General features: G+C 39.6%; 1 protein-coding gene across 2 annotated transcripts in view; it reads right to left on the bottom strand.

Moving 5' to 3' along the window:
* Window positions 1–368: 368 nt before the first annotated feature.
* LOC131245833 (SNF1-related protein kinase catalytic subunit alpha KIN10) overlaps window positions 369–21497 on the bottom strand; it is a 30828-nt gene continuing 9699 nt past the window's right edge. Inside the window, exons 3-11 of one of the 2 annotated variants that reach the window (XM_058245553.1) lie at window positions 20670–20854; window positions 20108–20290; window positions 19847–19978; window positions 19562–19747; window positions 18956–19045; window positions 18787–18870; window positions 18449–18589; window positions 18090–18302; window positions 369–829 (exon numbers count right to left, since the gene is read on the bottom strand). In XM_058245553.1, coding sequence (XP_058101536.1) covers window positions 716–829; window positions 18090–18302; window positions 18449–18589; window positions 18787–18870; window positions 18956–19045; window positions 19562–19747; window positions 19847–19978; window positions 20108–20290; window positions 20670–20854 — 1328 coding nt within the window. In that variant the 3' untranslated portion in view covers window positions 369–715. Of the gene's footprint in view, window positions 830–18089; window positions 18303–18448; window positions 18590–18786; window positions 18871–18955; window positions 19046–19555; window positions 19748–19846; window positions 19979–20107; window positions 20291–20669; window positions 20855–21497 lie in introns of both variants that reach the window. The other variant, XM_058245552.1, reaches the window with a different exon arrangement.

A 21497-nucleotide genomic window follows, 5' to 3' on the forward strand; every position in this document is an offset into this window, starting at 1 on the left:
GTAGCTCAAGTGGTAGACTGAGTAAAGAGAACTTCGTTTCAACACTAAGGTCTTGGTATTGATTCCCAAGTGGGGTGTGGCTAACGGTGAGGTGTGTACTAACAATGGGGTGTGTACAGGTGTGGCTAACAGTAAGGTGTGAAGCTAGGATTTGCAAACGATTCTGATTTGGGAATTGTTACTCAGTTACATTGAACCCAAAAGTTTATGCAGTTTGATTTGAGTTACTATACATGCATACAACTCTCAGCGCCTGCATATCAAGCATAGTCTGTGGAAGTATCAAATGACCCCCCCTTTTTTTTTAATCAAGGGGCGCTAATAACAAAAGAAAAAGGAAAAAAAAAAAAAGCAAATAGAGAAGAAAATAAGAAAATTGGCATACGACCATTCGATTAATTTGTTAGACAGATTCCATGATACAATCTTGGAGAAGCCAACTTACCACAGCTCCAAGGGAAGGAGTGTCCAGCTCAGCAGCTCCGGACTAGTTGCTGTGTCCACCACAGAGCAACAGTGATGGCCTAAGATGGCTCACCTGCTATGGGTTCTTAATTCAAACACTACAAAGAGTGCAGAAAGAAAAAGATAAAAGCAGAACAAAACCCATGAGACTCGGTAAATAATTTACAGCATACAGCATTATGCACAAGTAGGTTATGGTTTTCAGCATCATGAGAAACAGGCTCAAAGAACTACAATTAAAACCAGAACATTAGAGGACCCGAAGCTGTGCAAGGAATGCGGCACAGAGATCAAGGAATAGAAACTGTGGCCCATTAACCCGCTGTAAGTCGAGGAGGTATTTCTCCTCCCTGGTCTTGTAGAGCTGTCAAGGGAGCAAAGGGGTATGCATTAACAAACACTAAAATCATAATAAGCAAGAAAAAAAAAAATGCTGCTAAAAAAATAAGCACCATAAACTGTTTTCAAAACTTCCCTATTAATATTGCAAATCTCATATCTTTCAATGATGATGATGATGATTATGAAAATCCCAAATCATTTTCTGCTTTAATTATTACTCCGAAGTCAAAAGGATCAAGCTAAATATTAAAGAGAAGAAAACAAAACAAAATTAGGAAAGCAGCAACAGAGCCGATCTAGAGTGATCCTCTTATCACTCCATCTTTAGCAACGGAATAAGCAGTTTCATTAGCCTACCTCAGGAAATTAGGAAAACAAACAAACAAACAAAAAAAAAAAAAAACCAATTGACCAAAATAGACCTAATTTTGGCTTATACAAGAAACGTATTTCCAAGGACCACTCAATTGTATTATGAGAATCACCCTTGATAACAAGATTGCCATATTATGAGGCAATCCAAATACAAAGCGCCTCCCTTAAGGCCATGATTCCACTTCATGTTCCCACCTCACTGGGCCCTTAGAATTTCACCCCCATCATTTCTCAGGATCCCTCCCAAACTAGAAAACCTGGTAACTTCCTAGGAGAGTAACCATCAAAATTGAGTTTCAAAAACCCCAAAGGAGGTGGCTTCCACACACTGCTGACCGCCCTTTTCTCCATAAGGAATGGTCACATTCCAGTAATGAAGAAGATCATTTTTTGTGAGTATCCTTATCTCAGGTCTAGCCAGTTCCCGCTTCATCATAAGACATTGCATATGGCCTATGGTACCATTTTCCACAGAATTTTACCTCCAATGAGAAACGCCATGTTCCCAGCTCTTGACAAGAACTCCCACCAAACCATTAAGGATCCATAAGACCCCCATAATTTCCAAAGAAATTACTCCAAACCGCCTTAGCAAACCTTCAATGGATAAAGATATGATTTGACTCTCTCCATTATTCCAAAACATAAGAATACAGACGTTTGGCGTGGAAACATTATTCTTCCGCAAATTATCCATCATTAAGATTCTGTTCCCCATTGCTATCCAAGAAAGGCCTCACTATTCCCTTCACAGAAAGCCATCGAAAAGGATTAGGAAGGCTGCCACTTGGGGTTCATTTTCCATATTTTCAAAGTTCGGAGAAGATGCATCAATAAAGAGATTTTTCAACACATTCAAACATACCCATAAAGTTCTCAAACTCATTGTCAATGAGGTTTCACCAAAGCTCAATATTCTAATTGTAGCAACTCCCAATTTACTTACCAGCTTCAAGAGCTATGAGCCTTTGCTTCTAGTCACCATGCATGAAAACCAACCTTCCTCTTCACCACACTTCATTGCGATAACCTCCTTGCATTAAGCATTCGACTCCTCTCAAAATCCATTTCCAAGAAGTGCCAGGTTTCTCTCTGATTCCTCCTATTCCAGTCCTTTCATCTTTAACTTCTGCACATCCCTCCAAACTAATGAGGTGAAACTTATGCTACTCCATTGCCTTACCAATGAAAATTCCCTTGCATATGTTCCAACATTTTAGCCGCCGCCACTGGGATTTTTAATTTTTATTTTTTTGGAATGGTAAAAAACTTTATTAAGAAAGATTGTGGTCGAGCCAAGATCTGTCTACGTTCTCCCAAGAAGACCATCTAGAAGCAACATGGAAGAAGAAGAAGATACTACAAAGCAGCCCATAAATCGGGCAAATGGAAATCCTCCTTTGACACTTTAAGCCATTCCACCACTAGCACCTTTGCTTTACTGAAAAATTCCTCTGCCCGCCCCTCACTAGCATCTCTAGGGATCTTGTTGAGAGCGAAAGATTGGGAAGGAGGGGTAGGTCAGTTCCTAGATGAAGATCTTATCTTGGAATGTTGGGGGGATGGGATGCAAATGAAAAGGAGGGCAGATTAAAGACTTAATGCAAAAGGCAGATGAAGATCTTTGCTTGTTCAACAGGACGTCTCCCAACTACATTCGTTGGCCTTCCGTAGTGTATTGGGAAGCCCCCAAAGTCTTTGTGGGATAAGGTTATTGACAGGTTCAAGATGCACCTAGCAAGATGGAAATGTAGATACTTATCCCTAGGCGGACATATCACTCTAATAAAGGTAGCGCTTTCGAATCTCCCCCTATACTTCATGTCAGTGTTCAAATGCCTGGCTTCGATACTGGCAACACTAGAAAAGTTAAGACGTGACTTCCTATGGCATGGGATGGAAGAGAAGAAGAAATTCCACTTGGTCGATTGGAAGGAAGTGTGCAAGCATGTCCAAGAAGGTGGGGAAGGCGTAAAAGATCTCAAAAGTATGAACCGAGCTCTGTTAGGCAAGTGGAGTTGGAAGCTAGGGACCGAGAATGGGACTCTTTGGAATATGATTATCAAAAGTAAGTATGGGCGCTCAAAGGGAAATTGGTGGACCAAGGACTCATCCAACTATAGAGCATCAGCTCTTTGGAGACGTATGGTATCCATAAAGGAGGTTCTGAAAGCATTTGGTATTGCAATAGGGAATGGCGAAAGCACTCGCCTTTGGGAAGACATTTGGGTGGGACATGCAGAATTGAAAGAGGAGTTCCTGCATAGCTTCCGTCTCGCCCCAAATCAGTCCATTGCAGTAGCGGATGTTACTCTGTAGTTGGGGGAGAAGTTGTGTGGAATCCTCTGTGCATAAGATATCTACAGGATGAGGAGGTTGAAGAATAAGTGGCCCTTCTTAATCGCATCTGTAATTGCCAACCGGACCAGCCCAGTGCAAATAGATTAGTTTGAAGAATTGATAAATCTTCTGAATTTTCGGTAAAGTCTTTCTAAGAATTTATTGGCAAGGATTTCTCGACAAGAGAACAAGCATTGACAGATCATGTATGGAAATACTGAGTCCCGCCCAAGATAGCGGCCTTTGGATGGTTGGTTAGCAAGAAGGTTCTCACAATGGACAACTTGTGTAAAAGGGGTATGATTATCACAAACGTCTGTCTATGCTAGCATCGCAAACGAAGAATCGGTAGACCACCTATTTGTACACTGTACTTTTATCAATCAGATTTGGCAAGAAATTCTAGCTCGGATCGAAGTCCTTTGGTCCTTCCTCTATTCAACAGGAGAGCTTCTAAAGGCTTGGCAAGGAGCAAGATTGGGCAACAAAGGACCACTTTATGGAGAATGTCCCTCCTGACAGTCTAGTGGTCCGTGTGGGAAGAAAGGAATGGGAGATGTTTTAGTGGTGTTACCAACCTGGCAGAGTCCATAGCTCAAAGGGCGAAGTAGTTAATAGTTGAGTGGGCTTCTAATGTCGAAAAATTAAAGGGTTGTAATATTCATTTTATAGGAGTGTAGATGGTTCGTTATCTTAGCAGCTCGGCTCTCTCTGTGTAGTCATTCTGTTTTTGTTTGATTAATAAAATCTTCGTCATCTTTAAAATAAATTTTAAAAAAATACTTAATGCGGAAGATTAAAGGCATAGATCATGTCCTTTCAGGAAACAATAGTTTGAAATTTCAACAAGATACTGATAGGCATTATATGGGATGTCAAAACAGCGAATTGGGTAGCTGTTGACACTTTAGTATCTTCTAGAGGCATGATGGTGGCCTAGGATTCTTTGGTGTGGTCTAAGGAAGATTGGTGGGGTGGTGAATTTATGTCTTAGTCAGGGTGTTCAGTAACGGCCGTGACCGTTACGCATTACAGGGTCATAACGGCCACTCCCTCTTTTTTGTGCCCACAACGGCTGTTACGAGGCCGTAACGGCCGTGACCGTTACGCGTTACGGGGTCATAACGGCCACTCACTCTTTTTTGTGCCCACAACGGCCGTTACGAGGCCGTAACAGCCGTTACAGTCCATAACGGCTGTTACAGTACCGTAACAACTGTTACGGGTCATAACCCTTACAAAAATAGGGAGGAAAAAAAAATGCCTTTCTTTTCATCTTCTTCTCGGGCAGCTCTCTCTCTCTCTCTCTCTCTCTCTCTCTCTCTCTCTTTTCTTTTCGGTTTCCCTCTCTTCTTTTCATTTCGGTCTTAGAAAAACAAATGGACTGCGTGGTTGTTTCACAGCCACACACTTCAAATTTCTTTTTTAAAATGTTTCGTTGTGCACGCTACACAGTGCACTTGCACTGTTTTGTTACATGGGCCCCACCTTGATTTATGTGTAGTATATCCATGTCGTCCACTATAATGTTTATTTTCCATCGACCCTCTTGATAAGGTCACATAGACTTTGACCTTAATGAAGGGAGAACACAAATAACAGCTTGATCCCAAAAAAAAAAAAAGTCTTAAGAAATTTTTAATGGTGGGAATTAAATCATTAGTTTGTGGTTCACCTAAGATTTGGATCAGCCTCATTTTTTGGACCATGCCCTAAAATAAGTTAGCAAAAAGGATGGACCACATGGATATACAACAAATGCATTGAGGTGGTCCCCACTTTTAAAGGGATACTCACTAGTGGTCCACTGAAGATTTAGATCTACCTGAATTTTTGGATCATGCCTTAAAATGAGTTGGCAAAACATATTGATGGCATTGATATACAAATACATCGAGGTGGCTCGCCCGGCCCACTAGCGGTCCACCTAAGATCTGGATTTACCTTTTTTTTTTCCAACGCCCTTAAATGAGTTGCCAGAATGGATGGATGGCATGGATATATAATACAAAATTGAGTGGACCCCAGTACATGGCCCTAAAAATTTATACGTGACGTACATATCAATTCAAAATTAACCAATTAAATTTTGGGATCATTGTTGCTAAGTCACAATCCCAAATTTAAATAACTCCTACAATTTTCACCATTAGTTTGCAAACACTTGTTTTTTTAAATAGGACCATTTGATATTTTTCATTTTTCACTGTCCAATAAATGTCCACCAATCCATTAGTGGGATAAGTGTCAGTAGATTGCATTAATTTGAGGCTAGTTTGGGGCATCAAATGGTCCCCAAATTAGCCCCGAATCGACAACACTATTTACCTCGATTTAATTTTAATTTTTTAAAGATTTATGGAGGAAAATGATATCAAATTGTTAGGTATATGAATTACATAATAGGATGCAAAAGTCCCTAAACTCTATATATTGAAATAAAATGCATGTGAGTCACTAAGTATGCAATGCACTAACACTATAAATAAAAGGAAAAGTTGAATATATAAGATGTTTTGGTATTACATTCATTATAGTAAATTTATATAGATATTATATAGTTAGAAAACTAAATATGAAAGGTTTGAAATTAATTCGAAGTTGTCAGGTTCATAAATCCATCAGACAACCCGATATAGCATTCTCACCAAAGAGTGGACCGTTACACCACCATAAACATATTCCAAATTATAAATGAATGCATATTTAGAATATTTAGAATATTCCGGATTTAATGGATATATTTCCATAATTTTTTGACCAAAAAAAAAAAACAAATTGCACCGTTACACACCCCGTATCGGCCGATACGAGGCGTATCCGTATCGGTAACGGTGGGCACCATTACGTCCACCAATACCGCAATGGAACGCCTTGGTCTTGGTAATTCTCGGGGAGACGACATCAGGATTTCATTGGCTCCTCACTTCTATTTGTGAAGCAAATGCGGAAGAAAGGAGAGAACTTCTGGGAGGAGCTATCGGCATCTCGATCCAGATTCATTGGGTCGTGGTGTATTGGCAATGACTTCAACATCACTTGTTTCACCTCAGAAGGACTGAATGGAGGAAGGCTAAAAGGTGGTATGAGGGCATTTTCCGACTGGATAGATTTCCACAAACTCACAAACTTGCCGCTGGAAGGAGGAAAAATTACATGGTCTAACAGTCAATCGAAGCCAGCTATGTCCATATTGGACTGATTCCTCGTCTCGCTAGGATGGATAGAGAAGTTCCCCCTGATATCTTAACATACTTTACCGAAGCCTGCTTCTGACCACTGTCCAATTCTGTTGGCTATCGACAAAGAAAACCGGGGCCCAAAGCCTTTCAGGTTCAAACTCTCGTGGAGTGGAGGGCTTTTGCCAACAAGTCAAAGATTGGTGGGACTATTTTCAAGTTGAGGGGTTTGCAGGTTTTAAATTATGCCGTAAACTCAAGCTCCTTAAAGAAAAAAAAATTAAAATCTAGAAAAGGGTACATTTGGGTAAAAGGGAAGATGATACAGCCAAGGTGTCCCGTATCCGTTACGATACGATTATATCGGCCGAAACGTAACGGTAACGGTTGACACCGTTACGCGATACGGGGTCGAAACGGCCGTTACAAAATTCTATGACCGTAATGGCCATTACGGGGCCGTTACGGGCCATAACGGTCGTTACAGACCCGTAACGGCTGTTATGAGCCTTTTATTAAAAAAAAAAAAAAAAACTTACCTTTTCCTTTCTTTTCTTCTTCTTCTTCTTTTTCCTTTTCTTCTTCTTCTCGGGCAGCTGCGGCTACGGCCCTGCTGCAGTTGCGGTTGCGGCTACAGCTGCGGCCTTCTTCTTGGTCTTCTTCTTCTCCTTCTTCTTCTCTCTCTCTCTCTCTCTCTCTCTCTCTCTCTCTCTCTCTCTCTTCTTTCCCTCTTTTTTCTTCTCTCTTCTTTCCCTCTTTTTTCTTTTCTTTTTTCTTTTCAGTTTCCCTCTCACTCCCTTTTTTTTATTTGCAGGTGTACCACGCACCAGCTGCTGTAGGTACGTGTCACGCTAAGACGAGCACTGACACTCCTTGAGCTTCGAGATGTACGAACGGTTCGAAGGAGATCAAAGTTACATGAGCTCCACAATGATGTATTTATTATATCTACACCGTTCATCTATTTTCAGATATCATTTTAGAGCACTACCAAAAAAATGAATTATATCCAAAGATCATCTGGACCACACCAAAAATAGCAGCGGCCCACCATAACATTTATTTTCCATCCAATCTTATCAGACCCGAGTGGGCCCCACCATGATGTATATATTTTATCCATGTCGTCCATCCATTTTACCACGTCATTTTAGGTCAGGATCCAAAAAATTAGTAATATCTAAATCTCAGGTGGACCACACCATAGGAAACAGTGGTTATAGAATGCTCACCATTAAAAATTTCTTCAGGTCCACTGCAATGTTTATTTTCAATCTAATCTATTAATTGGGTCACACTGACGTGGATGAAGGGAAAACACACATGTCAGCTTGATCTAAAACTTTTGTAGCCCCCAATAAATTTTTAATAGTGAACGTTTAAGTATTATTGTTTCTTATAGTGCAGTCCACCTGAGCTTTGGATGTGCCTCATTTTTGGGCTCATGCCCTAAAATTATTTGGCAAAATGGATGGATGCTGTGGATATAGCACATTCATCACGGGTGGGGCCCAAAAAACTTTGACACGTGTGCTACACTTCACAATCCGAGTCCCGCCTAATTCGGGCCTTAAAAAATTGTACACGAGATATATATTAACTTAAAATTTAGCAATTAAATTATAGACTGCAATTGCTAACTCACAATGCCAAAATCAAATTGTTTGAATAGTTTTAATTGTTAATTTGTGGACATTTATTTTTTAAAATAGGGCCTTTTGATTTTTTCCATGATTCACTATCCAATAAATGTCCACCAATTCATGAGTAGGATAATGGCAATAAATTGCATGAATTTGAGGCTGATTTGGAGCATAAATTGGTCCTCCAAGTCAGACCCAAATTGGCAATGCCATCTACCTGAATTTAATTTCGTTTTTTTAAAAGAACTATTGGGAGAAATGATATCAAGTTGTTAAGTATATAAATTAGATATTTAGAAAATTAAATATATGAATTTTGTAGTCAAATTCAGGTTACTTGGTTCAAAAATTAATCAGACAGTCCGATACAACTTCTAACCAAAGAGTGGACCGTTACACCACCATAAACATGTTCCAATTTATAAATGAATGCATATTTGGAATGCTTAGAATATTCCGAATTTAATCCATATTTTTTTGGCAAAAAAAAAAAATTTTGCGCCGCTACGGGCCATTACGCCCCCGTATCGCCGTTACGCCCCCGTATCCGTATCGGTTTCGGAAGACACCGTTACGCCAACCGATACCGATACGGGACACCTTGGATATAGCTCACATTCTTTTAGATTTGCAAGCCCTTGACACTATGGCTGAAGTTGGCGAGCTCTCTCTAGGAAACAAAGCTAAGAGGATCAAGCTTATCCAAGATTATTCAACTAGGGTCTTGGAAGATGAAATTAAATGGCAGCAACACTCGCGAAGCATGTGGATTAAGAAGGGTGACAAAAACACAAGGTTCTTTCACAGTATTAGTGGCGCTCGTGCTAGAATTAACAAAATTAGCAGTTTCATCATTGACAGGGAACGAATTGAAGACAGAGATAAGCAATTCAAAGTAGTCCTTTTCTACAAGGACCTGTCATCATGGGAGGGATGGAATAGGCTGGAGATTGGACTTCTTGCAGTTTAAAAGCCTTTCAACTGAAGAGGTTATTTCCCTTGAAGCATCGTTCTCGTTGGAAGAGGTTACAAAAGTCGTGGAGTCATTAGGGAGTGACAAAGCTTCGGGGCCGGACAGATTCCCGATGGCCTTTTTCCCAAAAAAAAAAAAGGGATGTACTCAAAGAAGATGTTACGGGTTCCACAGGCAAATTTTTCTAAATGGGCCAATTGTCAGTTGATCTCGGAGCAACATTTCTAGCTATTATCCCTAAGATTTCACGTGCACAATCATTGAAGGATTTTAAACCTATTAGTCTCATTGGAGAGCCTTATAAAATCTTGGTTAAGGTTTGGGCGAATCGTCTACAAGGTGTGATAGGAAGCGTCATATCTTAAAATCAAAGCACTTTCGTTCCAGGCCGTCAAATCCTTGATGGCGCCTTAATTGCTCACAAATTTCTTCATTCTCGACATAGAGGGTGTTTGAAAGGTATTGTGCAAGCTGGATTTAGAGAAGGCACGCGATCACGTTGATTGGGACTTTCTCAATTATATGATGTAACGGCTTAGGTGTGGGGAGAAATGGTAGAGGTGGATAGGTAAATGCGTAGGATCAGCACGATATTCAATTCTCTTCAATGGATCCCCTAAAGGCTTCTTCAAAAGCTCAAGAGGTCTTCAACAAGGCGATCTGTCATCGCACTTCCTTTCCGTTATTGTCACTGAAGCTTTATCAAGTATGCTTGCCAAGGGACAAGGTCTTATTAGCGGCTTCAAGATTAAGGGTATGCCTACCCCAATCTCCCACCTCCAATTTGCAGGTGATACTTTCTTACTTTGAGATGTCAACGTGCAAATGGTGGAACACTTCGAGAACAATTATTCAATGTTTTGAGATAGTTTCCACCTTAAAGGTTGTACGGTTTGTGCATGGAAAATGAAGAAGTCTAGCTTTTGGCCGATATCTTCGGGTGCTCTTCGAGATCGCTCTCGGCAACCTTCGTGGGCCTGCCTCTTTACATTGGAAAATAGGCCAAACATCTTTGGCATAGGGTGGTGGAGAGGTTCTAAAGGAAGCTCGCTAGATGGAGGAATTGGTATCTCTCAATTGGTGAGCATATTACCTTCATTAAGGCAACCTTATCAAATATGCCTCTTTACTTTATGTCGTTATTTAAATGCCCAGCGTTTATGCTCTCAAGGCTTGAAAAATTAACATGCGACTTCTTGTGGCAAGGAGCGGAGGAAAAAAAAAAAAAATTCACCTACTGGATTGGAAAGAAGTTTGCAAATCTTATGTAGAAGGTGGTGCAGGTATATTAGACCTCCACATTATGAATATGGCGCTATTCAGGAAATGACTTTGGAGATTTGAGGAGGATGGCGCTTTGGAAAGAAGTCATTAAATGCAAATATGGGTGCTCAGAGGAGGGATGGTGGACAATGAACCCCTCTCTTTATAAAGCGTCGATGCCAGCTTTTTGGAAGGCGGTGCTATCTGTGAAGCCGATATTCTTGGATGGTGTTGGGTTCTCCCTCGGGAAGGGTGATAGAATCAGATTTTAGGAAGACGTTTGGGCGGGATCCTCCACCTTGAAAGCGGATTTCCCCCACATCTTGCAACTTGGTCGAAACTCATCTAACCTAGTGAGCGATTGCTTCTCTTCCATTGCAAATAGAACAATATGGGAGCCCCCCATGTAGGCATTTTCTCCGCGATGAGGAGGTTGAAGAATTTGCAGCTCTTCTAGATCATATTAATCTCTATGCTTTGGACTCCTCATCCTTGGATATCATGCATTGAAGACTGGATAAATCAGGATCCTTTTCAGTTTGATCGCTCTATTCTCGTCTATGCGATAATAAAAATCGTAATCCATCAAAGGAGCATACGAAGTATGTTTGGCACTATCAAGTTCCACCTAAGATAGCCGTGTTTGGGTGGCTAGTTGGTAGAAAGAAGGTCCTAATCATAGACAACCTCCGGATAATAGCAATGATCATTCCTAATATATGTCTTTGCAGTATGAAAGATGCAAAGTCGGACAACCACCTTTTTATTCATTGCCCCTCCATTGGGGAGATTTGGGCGGATATCCTAGCTCGCTCCCGATGTCGGCAGGAGATCTTTTTATCGCTTGGCATGGAGTAGGATTGGGAAAGGGGAAGAAGACATTATGGAGAATGTGAATACTCACAGTATGGTGGGTTGTGTGGGAAGAGAGGAATGCGAGGTGTTTCAGCAATGAATCTAAGTTAGCAGAGGGCACTTCTCAAAGGGCCAGATTGCTAGTAATAGAATGGGCTATCAATGTTTCTAACTATCAGGATTGTAATCTTCATTTTCTTGGATTATAGTCAGGTCGGTAGCTATGGGTTGTTCTTTGTGTTTTCCTTTTGCTTCGGCTTAATAAAATTGTCGCCATCTCTCAAATATATATATATATATATATATATATATATATATATATATATATATATATATATATATATATATATATATATATATATATATATATATAAATGCTACATTACCGCCTCAAGGCCTTCCGCATTACCCACCTCAAGGCCTTGATAAATTGAGATATGCCACTCTCCAAAGAATCGAAGTGAGGGGTTCCAGCTAAAATGAAGAATACAAGTGGACCTCAAGCCTCTAGAGCTTTTGAAATAACCAAGCAAGGAGCCATTGATAAGAATAGAGGATGATGAAGAAATACTTGATACACCTAATTCCAACAATCCCCAATCTCTATTCCTTTAAGCAAGAATGGGAGAAAGTTTCACCCCACATGATCATGAGCCTTTCCATGTCTACTTCCAGCCTTGCCACTTCTCCTTCTAGACTCAATGCACTCATTTTATGTTTCACTATTTATCGTGTGATTGCATATCCAATTCGCTATTTCCTTGAATCAAATCTACTGAGCTTGTTGACCAGGTACATATTGTTTATCTGAGTATCACTGACTTGAGGGTCTTCATTTTATCACCAAGTAAAAACTAATCCTGCCCCAGTGCAGCCATGTCTTTTGGGCAGGCCGTGAACTGTTACCAGCATACTGAACTGTACTGAGTATGTGCACTACATCTAACACTCCACTTCCAAGTGGAATGATGAAGGTTGACACAGATACACATTCTGACATGCAAACCGTCCAAACATGGTTGTCACTTGTCAAACATGACCCCATATGTCATATATCATGCTTTCACATTTTTACAATATCAATACATATGTCAACACTTTTATGGAAAAAAAAATTTAAATGGTTACCATAGTCTACATAGTTGTCAAAATCCTACTAACTATTTACGTTGAATCTTAGGCAAAAAACGGTTTGAATCCCGATTTCAAAAAGAAAGAAGGAAAAAAATAAGATTTGAATCCCTTTTTTTAATGAATCCTACGATGCTATGTTTTGAATTCTGCAATTTATGATTTGAATCCCAATTTACAATTCAAACTATACTTGTTCTCTTCCTTTTGAAGTTTCAGATGGCTTTCAATTTTTGTTATGAAATTGGAGGGGGCTTTTAAGAATCCTTTAAAATGTGTCAACTGTTTTATTTTATTTTTATAGAAGATTAAATGCTGGATCTTCTCTTTTTTTTTGAAAGATACTGAATTTTATTGAGGGCCAAGAGGCCGAAAAGGAGAAAAGAGAACAAAAACAAAGAAGAAACAGAAAAATAGAATACAGCAGGGAAAAGGCTAAAACAACCCCAAAATCAGCTATGGAGCCACTCTCTTACAGAGCTAAAGACCCTACTGGTAAACCCAAAAGCCGAACTTTTGGAGTTTCTGAAACAGCGCCTATTACGTTCAATCCACAGATACACCAGAGGACGGCCAGCAAAGATAGATCAGATCACAAGCAGCTTTTTTTTTCAAACCATCCAATAAGAAGATGGATCTTCTTTTCAATCTTAAAGTATGGAGTTTTGTTTAATGATTTCTTACCTCTTAACTAGTGAAGACACCAAATTGATCTATGACTTATCTGGAATATTTTTATGAATGGTTGTGACCATGCTGACCCACATTTAGTGGTAATAGTGGTTTGGATTTGATATCAACTTAAAGACCTATACTCAACTTTTCTTTGTCATGAACCTTGAATTCAAGCTGTGTTTTTCTAGGGTTTCGTTATGTGATTTTGAAAGGTTTATTTGATTCTTTATATAATAATGTCAAACTTGTTAAAATATTTTGTTTGAAGGCCTCAATAGGAACTTGGACTTCATTAGTAATTATTACTTTTGACTTTAAAACATGAAATTGTTTATGCTTTTGAGGGGAACATTATTTTGAAGTCCATCGAGTTGGTGGCAATAAGTTTTAGGTTTAAGTTGGTATGTTAATTATATAAAATTGATGGTTTAGCACAATTTTGAATGCAATTTTTTTCTTTTCTTTACCCTTTTTTTAGTCCCTAGAGTTTATACTTTTTGGAAATTCTTTTTAGACTTCTAATTATCTTGTTCTCTTGATAACGGTACTCTTTATATTGCAATCAAGTTTTTTATTGTTTTCTTTTTTTTCTTTTTTCTTTTTTTTTGAGAGGAAACAACAATTTAGTAAAAAGCCCGCAAGGCAGGAAAAGAACACAAAGCAGAAAAAAGAAACAACATCATGAAAGATGAAGCATAGCATTAGCTGCATCCACATCAGGGACCCAAATCAACAAAAGGTTGATGATTTTCCAAATCAGATCGTCAACGGAGGTGCATTTATCCCGAAAGCATCGGTCATTCTATTCCTTCCAAATGAGCCAAAAAAAAAAAAAAAGAAGAAGCCATAATGAGCAACCGCCATGCTATTCTCCCATATTTTTTAACAAAGCTGCCATGCTAAGCCCAAAGGAGAACATCCACCGACTTTGGCATTACCCAGGCTAAATGCATCGCAAAGTAGTCCCACACTGTCCAAACAAATGGGCAATGAATGAACAAATGATCCATAGACTCCGCGTCCTTCCAACACATTAGACATATTGGGAAGAATTGGGGATCTCCGCTGCAGGTAATCTATCGTCAAGATTCTTTTTCTCCCCACCAGCCAAATAAAAACGGCTACTCTTGGAGGAGCCCCATAGAACCAATGGTGGAAAGGATGAGAAAGGGTTGTGGGAATATTGGTGTTGGATATCGCCTGGACCAACGAACGAACAAAGAACCTCCCTAAAGGATGTACTCTCCAAATCAAAGAATCATCATCCGAAGATGGGACTGAGTACTTCACGAGATCCAACAGAGCAATAAAATCAGTCACCTCAACATCAGACATGTTCCTGCGGCGGCAAGGAAGACTCCACACAACCGCATTTCCCACAACAAAGAAGTAACTAACCACTAAAATATGACGGTTTAAGGCAAGGAGGGCCAATCTAGGAAAAACCTCCTAGAGAGTCGCGTCGCCACACCAAATGTCCGTCCAAAAACAGATGCGAGAGTCGTTCCAAAGAGCAAACGCCACCCTGCTTCAGACTAGATGTTCGGTTGCTGCAATCCCTTTCCAAATACCAGAGGCACGATGAAGCGATGACCGCTTGACATCCCATTCGCCCTCAACTACTCCATACTTGCTTGTTACTGTTTCCCCCCACAACCTCCCTAATTCGACGTCGAATCCCCAATGCCATTTCTCGAGAAGAGCGAGATTCATAACACTAAAGCTTTTAATCCCTGTGCCTCCCTTTGAAATTGACCTACAAACCTCTCCCCAATTAAGGAGATGAAACTTCTTCCCCACATTGGCCCCCTTCTAAAAGAAGTCCCATCTCAACTTTCCTAATCCCTCGACCACCTTGGGCGGGCATTTGAAAAATGACATGAAGTATATTGGCATATTCAAGAAAGCGGCTTTAAGAGTAAGTCTCCCCCATAGGAAATAAACATGCGCTGCCAAGCCAAGAGCTTTTTCTCGATCCTTTCAATTACCCTGTCCCAAAGATGGATCAGCATCTTTCCAATACATAAGGGAAGGCCAAGGTAAGTGGAACGAAATGATCCCACCTTGTAGTCAAAGACCCCAACCAAGAAAACAAGCTCCTCTTGCAGAACATGAATTCCCAACATCTCACTCTTGTCGATGTTGACCTTCAAGCCTGACACTGCTTCGAAGCATAAAATGACCTTTCACATGTTGTCCACCATCATCACATCCACATCGCAAAATAATAAGGTGTCGTCAACATACTGTAAGTGACTAATGGCAGCTCCGTTCGCAACAGAAAAGTCGTTCGATAAACCACATGACTCTGCTCTAAACAGCATTTTGTTAAAAGCCTCCCTAATAACCACAAAAAGATAAGGGGAGAGGGGGTCCCCTTGCCTGAGGCCCCAAGAGGCCTTGAAGAAATACTGTGAGGAGAGCCACTGACCATAACCAAAAAAGATGCGATTTGAATGCAAGATCGAATCCATCCCCTCCACTTATCCCCAAAACCCAAACGATGAAACATATAGTCCAAAAATCCCCAATCAACGTGGTCATACGCCTTCTCCAAATCCACACTAGCCCAAGCTTCCGCTCTCTGTCTCAAATCAATGCATTCGTGGGCCACTAGGGCGTTGTCCAGAATCTGCCTACCTAGCACAAATGCCCCTTGATTCTCAGCTATGACCTTAGAAAGAACTTGACGGATTCGCAACACAAGAATCTTAGCCAAGATCTTATATGAACCCCCTATGACACTGATTAGACGAAAATCTTAAAGCTGCTCCGCGCAATCAGTCTTACGAATAAGAATAATAAAAGATGCCCCCATGTCAGCAGACAATCTGTTGCACCCATGGAATTCCACCACAAAGTCCATGATATCAAAAGTGAGAATGTGCCAAAATAACTGGAAAAGAGCCATAAGGAAACCATCCGGACCTGGAACTTTATCTCCACACATCAAGTCTAGCACCGCTTTGACTTCTTCAACTGAGAACAAAGCTTCTAAGGATGCAGCTTCCACTTCCGAGATTGTGTTAAATACCATATTATTAAGGCATGGTCTATTCCAATTTTCAGTAGAAAACAATATCCTGTTAAAGGAGTCAATAGAGTCGCAAATTTTCGCCTCATCTGAAGTTCTGCCGCCATTTGTAACCAAGTTGTTAATACGATTGTATCTCGCCCGAGCGCTAGCTATGCTGTGAAAATATCTGGTATTTTTATCCCCCTCCTTGAGCCACACATGTCTAGACCTTTGCCGCCACTTTATCTCATCTTCCTTCGCCTAATTAGCATCGGACTGGGACAAAGCTTCCTTTTTAATCCTTCCCTCCTCCAACAGGCTACTCACTTCTTCTAAAATATCTAATTCATGAATTTCTCTTGTCATCCCCTCAAACTCGACCTCACAGGCCCCAAAAAACTTCCTTTTTCTAAACTTTGATGTTTTCTTTCAGCATTCTTAGTTTTTGGAAAAGCTGAAAACCAGAGAATCCATCCACCTCAAAGGACTTCTGCCATTCGGCTACCATCTCTTTTCTTTCAACTTAAAGTTTCGATAATAACTTTAACAAAACCTTTGAAGTATTGAAATGACCTCACTTAGCTTGATTTTTATTTTTTAAAATGTCAAACAATGTGTGACAGTAATATATTCTAAAATTATCTACAAATTATGATGTGGAATGATACGATAATGAATATTTGATCATATCCTATTTTTCAGATTTTACATAAAAATCTTATGATTTTTTTTATTTTTTGAAGATTAGGCGGAATTTTATTAAAGGCTCACCAGCAACAGCTGGTGAGAAAAGAATACAAGGGGGAAAGAAAAAGAAAAGCAACAAAGGAATTATCCCAGGGATTTAATGAGAGAGCTCCACTCAGATATCCACGATTTACGATTTCAATTCTCCTATGATTTTGCAATTCGATTCGACTTTCAAAACATTGATTGTTGAGAGTTGTACCCTTTTCCTATTTTATTCGATTTCTTCTTCACTCCAAAAAAAATTATGTTAAATACCTAACTTATTTAAAAACTCATTGGTTAAGCCAATTTTTTTATGTGAGAATCAAAAAACATTAAATGATGATAAGCAGCATTGCTGCATGTTCATTAGTGATCTTGAGAGTAGGTTAAATGAGCATATTTGTCGATTTTCATATCAAATTTGATATGCTTGATTCTGGAATGAAATGGAAGGTTGGAAGATGCATGTTCTCATCAAACAGCAAAGGATGGTGAAGATTCAAGCAGACCCCATTAAGCAGAAGTCTATTGCCATCCAGTAAACTAATGGACTTCCCAATGTAAATTAGTATCCACTAATATCTTGAAAATGGAAAGAAATTATAAGCAGTCCCAACTAGTCATGGTCAATGCACTGAAATGGGAAGCATTCTAGGTATTCCAAAATGGTTATGTAACGGCCAGTACGTAACAGTAACGGTAGTAACCATTACGGAAAAAAAAAATGACACAACTTGTATTGTAACGGTAACGACGGTGGCTGCTGTACCATAATTGTTATGGAATTCCTTGGAAACATTATTTGGTCATTTCCTGAAAACAGAAAAGTTCTTTTCATAGATATTTCAATAATAATTATGTTCAAGTACAACATTGTTGCCATAATTCACAAATACAGTCATGAATAATGAAAATATTGTCACTGTGGTCATAAATATATAATGTACAAGCAGAATCAGAGGGAGAGGGCGAGGAAGGGAGGTTCTTTTCAAACTTGTTTCATAAATATAGTTATGTTCAAGTAAAATATTGTTGAATGGTTCATAAATATAATGGGAGAGAGAGAGAGAGAGAGAGAGAGAGAGAGAGAGAGAGGAGACCTGCACTTCAAACTTGACCACGTTGGGTGACCTAACAGCACTATCGTTCTCAACAATGGCAGATTCATCGCCAAAAATATGATTAGAATGCCCTGGAAAGCCAGGAAACCATCTGCATTTCATGTTGTAGTGCCCTATCTTTTTCCAACATACGTTCAATTCTTGCAAAGCCTTGAGAACCTCTGTCATTATCTCACGAGGATGAGCTCGGGACTGTCAAAGCCATGAAACGGTACAGTCATGACTGGTGTTGATATACAACATGGATGGACGTGAAGAAATTGAATCATGCAACTAAATAGTAAATACAGCCTCAAAATTGCAATGACATCAGGCAGCAAGGAACAAGAAAAAAGGACCTGGAGACCAAGAGCCCATTTCCTTTCAACAGGGAACTGTGGTCTTAAACCGATTCCTTGATGATCCATATATCCTGGAAGATGGTGCCCAATGGGTGAAGTAGCAGTATCGCCTGGATGCATACGAGGGAAACCACATTCCTGCAGAGAATTCATTAAACATATATTAGGGAAAACTGCACCAGTTCTTCCATTGCATAAGAGGAGGAAAGCAATGATGACGGAATTATTTTTCTTGAATTCAATACACAAAATCAAGGACCAGATATACACCAACTGACAAAAAAATATATATAAAGTAGATCAGAATTATATATACTTTCAGCAAACAAACTCACCATGGATTCCTGAAACTCAGCTCCAAGATAGCCACTGGAAACGCGGAATCGATTGTCCAAAAGCAAATAATACGCAACAGTAGCCTGCAAAGAAGTTTCAATAAGATATACTAGTGTGCCACCAGAAAACAAGAAAGAGCAAGATGCAGTACACGTCGAATTTGGGTACCTCATTTTGTATTCTGTTACGAAGCGACTCAACCAGCTGGTTCCTGTCAAACCCCATTTTAAGCACCTCTTGAAGAATTTCCTCGTCAATCTGAAAGTACAGCAGCACGATAATAGGATTTTATCATGTAAAAGGAAATAGTGTTTATGAAGGTAACCAAAATGGTGCATTTATCACATTAACAATTCATATAATAAAAGGAAACCAAAACACAGCCAACAAAATCCACACCAAGGACAATTGACAGAGTCAACAAAACGCAAACATAAATAACATCATAGTCACCAAGTCCTCTTGCCATGAGAGGATCTTCTAGAAAGCCTGAGTACACATCATTTTATTTAGAGGAATGATCACCTACAGCCTGTCATTCGAGCAAACCTGGCACGTGTTTTGGGAGATCCAAGCCATGAATAAGGTGACCCCACTATAAAGATCATCTGGCACAAAAATAACACCATTATTTTGGGGTGACCATTCCTCTTTCATTAAAACTTGTGCTAGAAACATGTCAAACTTCACTCGGAAACAACTATGCTGCTACCAATTAAGCAAAGCAAACAACATTAATGTAATAATTTCCATTGTTAGAAGGTTCACCCATGCCTTTTTTGCCTGTTGCATCGTATCTGGTGGTGGCACAGCTAAATAACGCGGAAGATGGGCTTGGAACCACGGGTGCTGACGAATCTCAGGAATAGTCATTCGCTTCATAGGATCAACCACCAACATCCTGGGGATCAAATCCCTTGCCCCAGCTGACAAATGACTCGGAAGAGTGTATATTCCACCCTAAGGAACATTAAGTTGCAAATTCAGGGGAGAATACTTTCCCTCTGTATTCAAAAATATGTAACCAAATATCATAATACATTTTGTGGAATTGTGTACCTTTATTTTCTTGAACAGATTTGGGATGTTTTCATCATCGAATGGAAGAGTACCACAAAGAAGGGCATACAAGATAACACCACAGCTCCAAACATCTACTTCTGGCCCTGCATATAGTTTTCCAGAGATAACCTGCACGAGAGATACTTGTTGCATGACCTTGGAACTTCCAACTTTTTACTATAAGAATAGAATCATATATTTTATATGAACCAACTCCTATTACAAGATTTCTAGGTTTTGGTATTACTGGATCCATACCTCAGGTGCAGCATAATTTGGGCTTCCACAGCTAGTCTTGAGGAAATGGCCGTCACGCATGATATTGCTCAACCCAAAATCTGCAATTTTAACATTGCATTTGGAATCCAAAAGCAGATTCTCTGGCTTAAGGTCCCGATGAACTACCATATTTCTGTGGCAGTATTCAACACCGGAAATAATCTGTTCCGGAAAAATGCCATTCAATGTTAGAATCCATCAAAACCAGACAAGCTAAAAAATGACAATCGTTGTCCTATTCTTGGAGTTGAAAAAAGTTTTTTGTTATCTTGTTTTGATGCCATGCCCATAAACCTCTGGTAAGATTTGATTGAATGAAATGAGGGGCTTAACTGTAAATCCAAAAAACTGTTTAATCTCTTCATAAATATAGACATATTTGTATTCAATTCCTAGTCCAGCTGGTTCTGAATTGACAGCTGCAGGAAGCGTTTAAAGTAGCAAGTGATTAAAAGGCTTCAAGTTTGCTAATTATAGAAAACAATGCCGACAAATATGAGAAGTTTCAAATTGTTATAAAATAAAAGGAATAATCAACCACCTGTTGAAAAAAACAACGAGCCTCTTCCTCTTGTAATCTACCCTTCTCTACAATGTAATCAAACAGCTCCCCTGATTTCACATACTCCATGACAACATAAATATCAGTCTGTGTCTCTATAACCTCATACAGGCGTATAATATGAGGATGCATGAACAGCCTCAATATTTTGATTTCACGTCTCACTGCAAAACAAAAGAATCAATCAGCATTGGACATAAATCTTCGTTACCAACATCTCAAGTACTGATAGAAGAAAATAATGTTCTAAAATAGACGATGAGATGGAGATGAAACAGTGCAAACAGTCAATGAAAACAAACAGATCAGCCAAACCAATCAAGAACAACTTCACAGACATGCTTAATGTGGCAGTGACACATTTAAAACCACTAAAATAAGAGTACCTTATTTTATTAAAGAAAAGGCCAAAATGACCAAAGAATTACAATCTCCTCCAATCATTACCAGATAATTCGTGCCCGAATGACATATCAGACAACCAACACTTTATGGATTTTGGCATCGCTCAGACCACCCCCAAATTTTGCAAGATGTCCCATACCCCCTTAAAAAGTAGCAATTGATGAAAAGATGATCAACCGACTCTTCATCCTGCCAGCATAGCGTGCAAATGTTTGTGATATACAAGCCTCTTTTCCTTAAGTTATCGATCGTGACCAATTTGTTCCATCCTGCAAGCCACACGAATGCCACTACTTTGAGGGGGGCGTCATATGACCATAATCCAGGAGTGTGCGCCTTTCGTCCTACCGATTGGAGGACAACATAGCATCTTGTAGAAAGATTTCACCGTGAAGTGTCCCG

This window comes from Magnolia sinica, chromosome 5 (assembly GCF_029962835.1).
Source record: "Magnolia sinica isolate HGM2019 chromosome 5, MsV1, whole genome shotgun sequence".
Classification (NCBI taxonomy): Eukaryota; Viridiplantae; Streptophyta; class Magnoliopsida; order Magnoliales; family Magnoliaceae; genus Magnolia; species Magnolia sinica.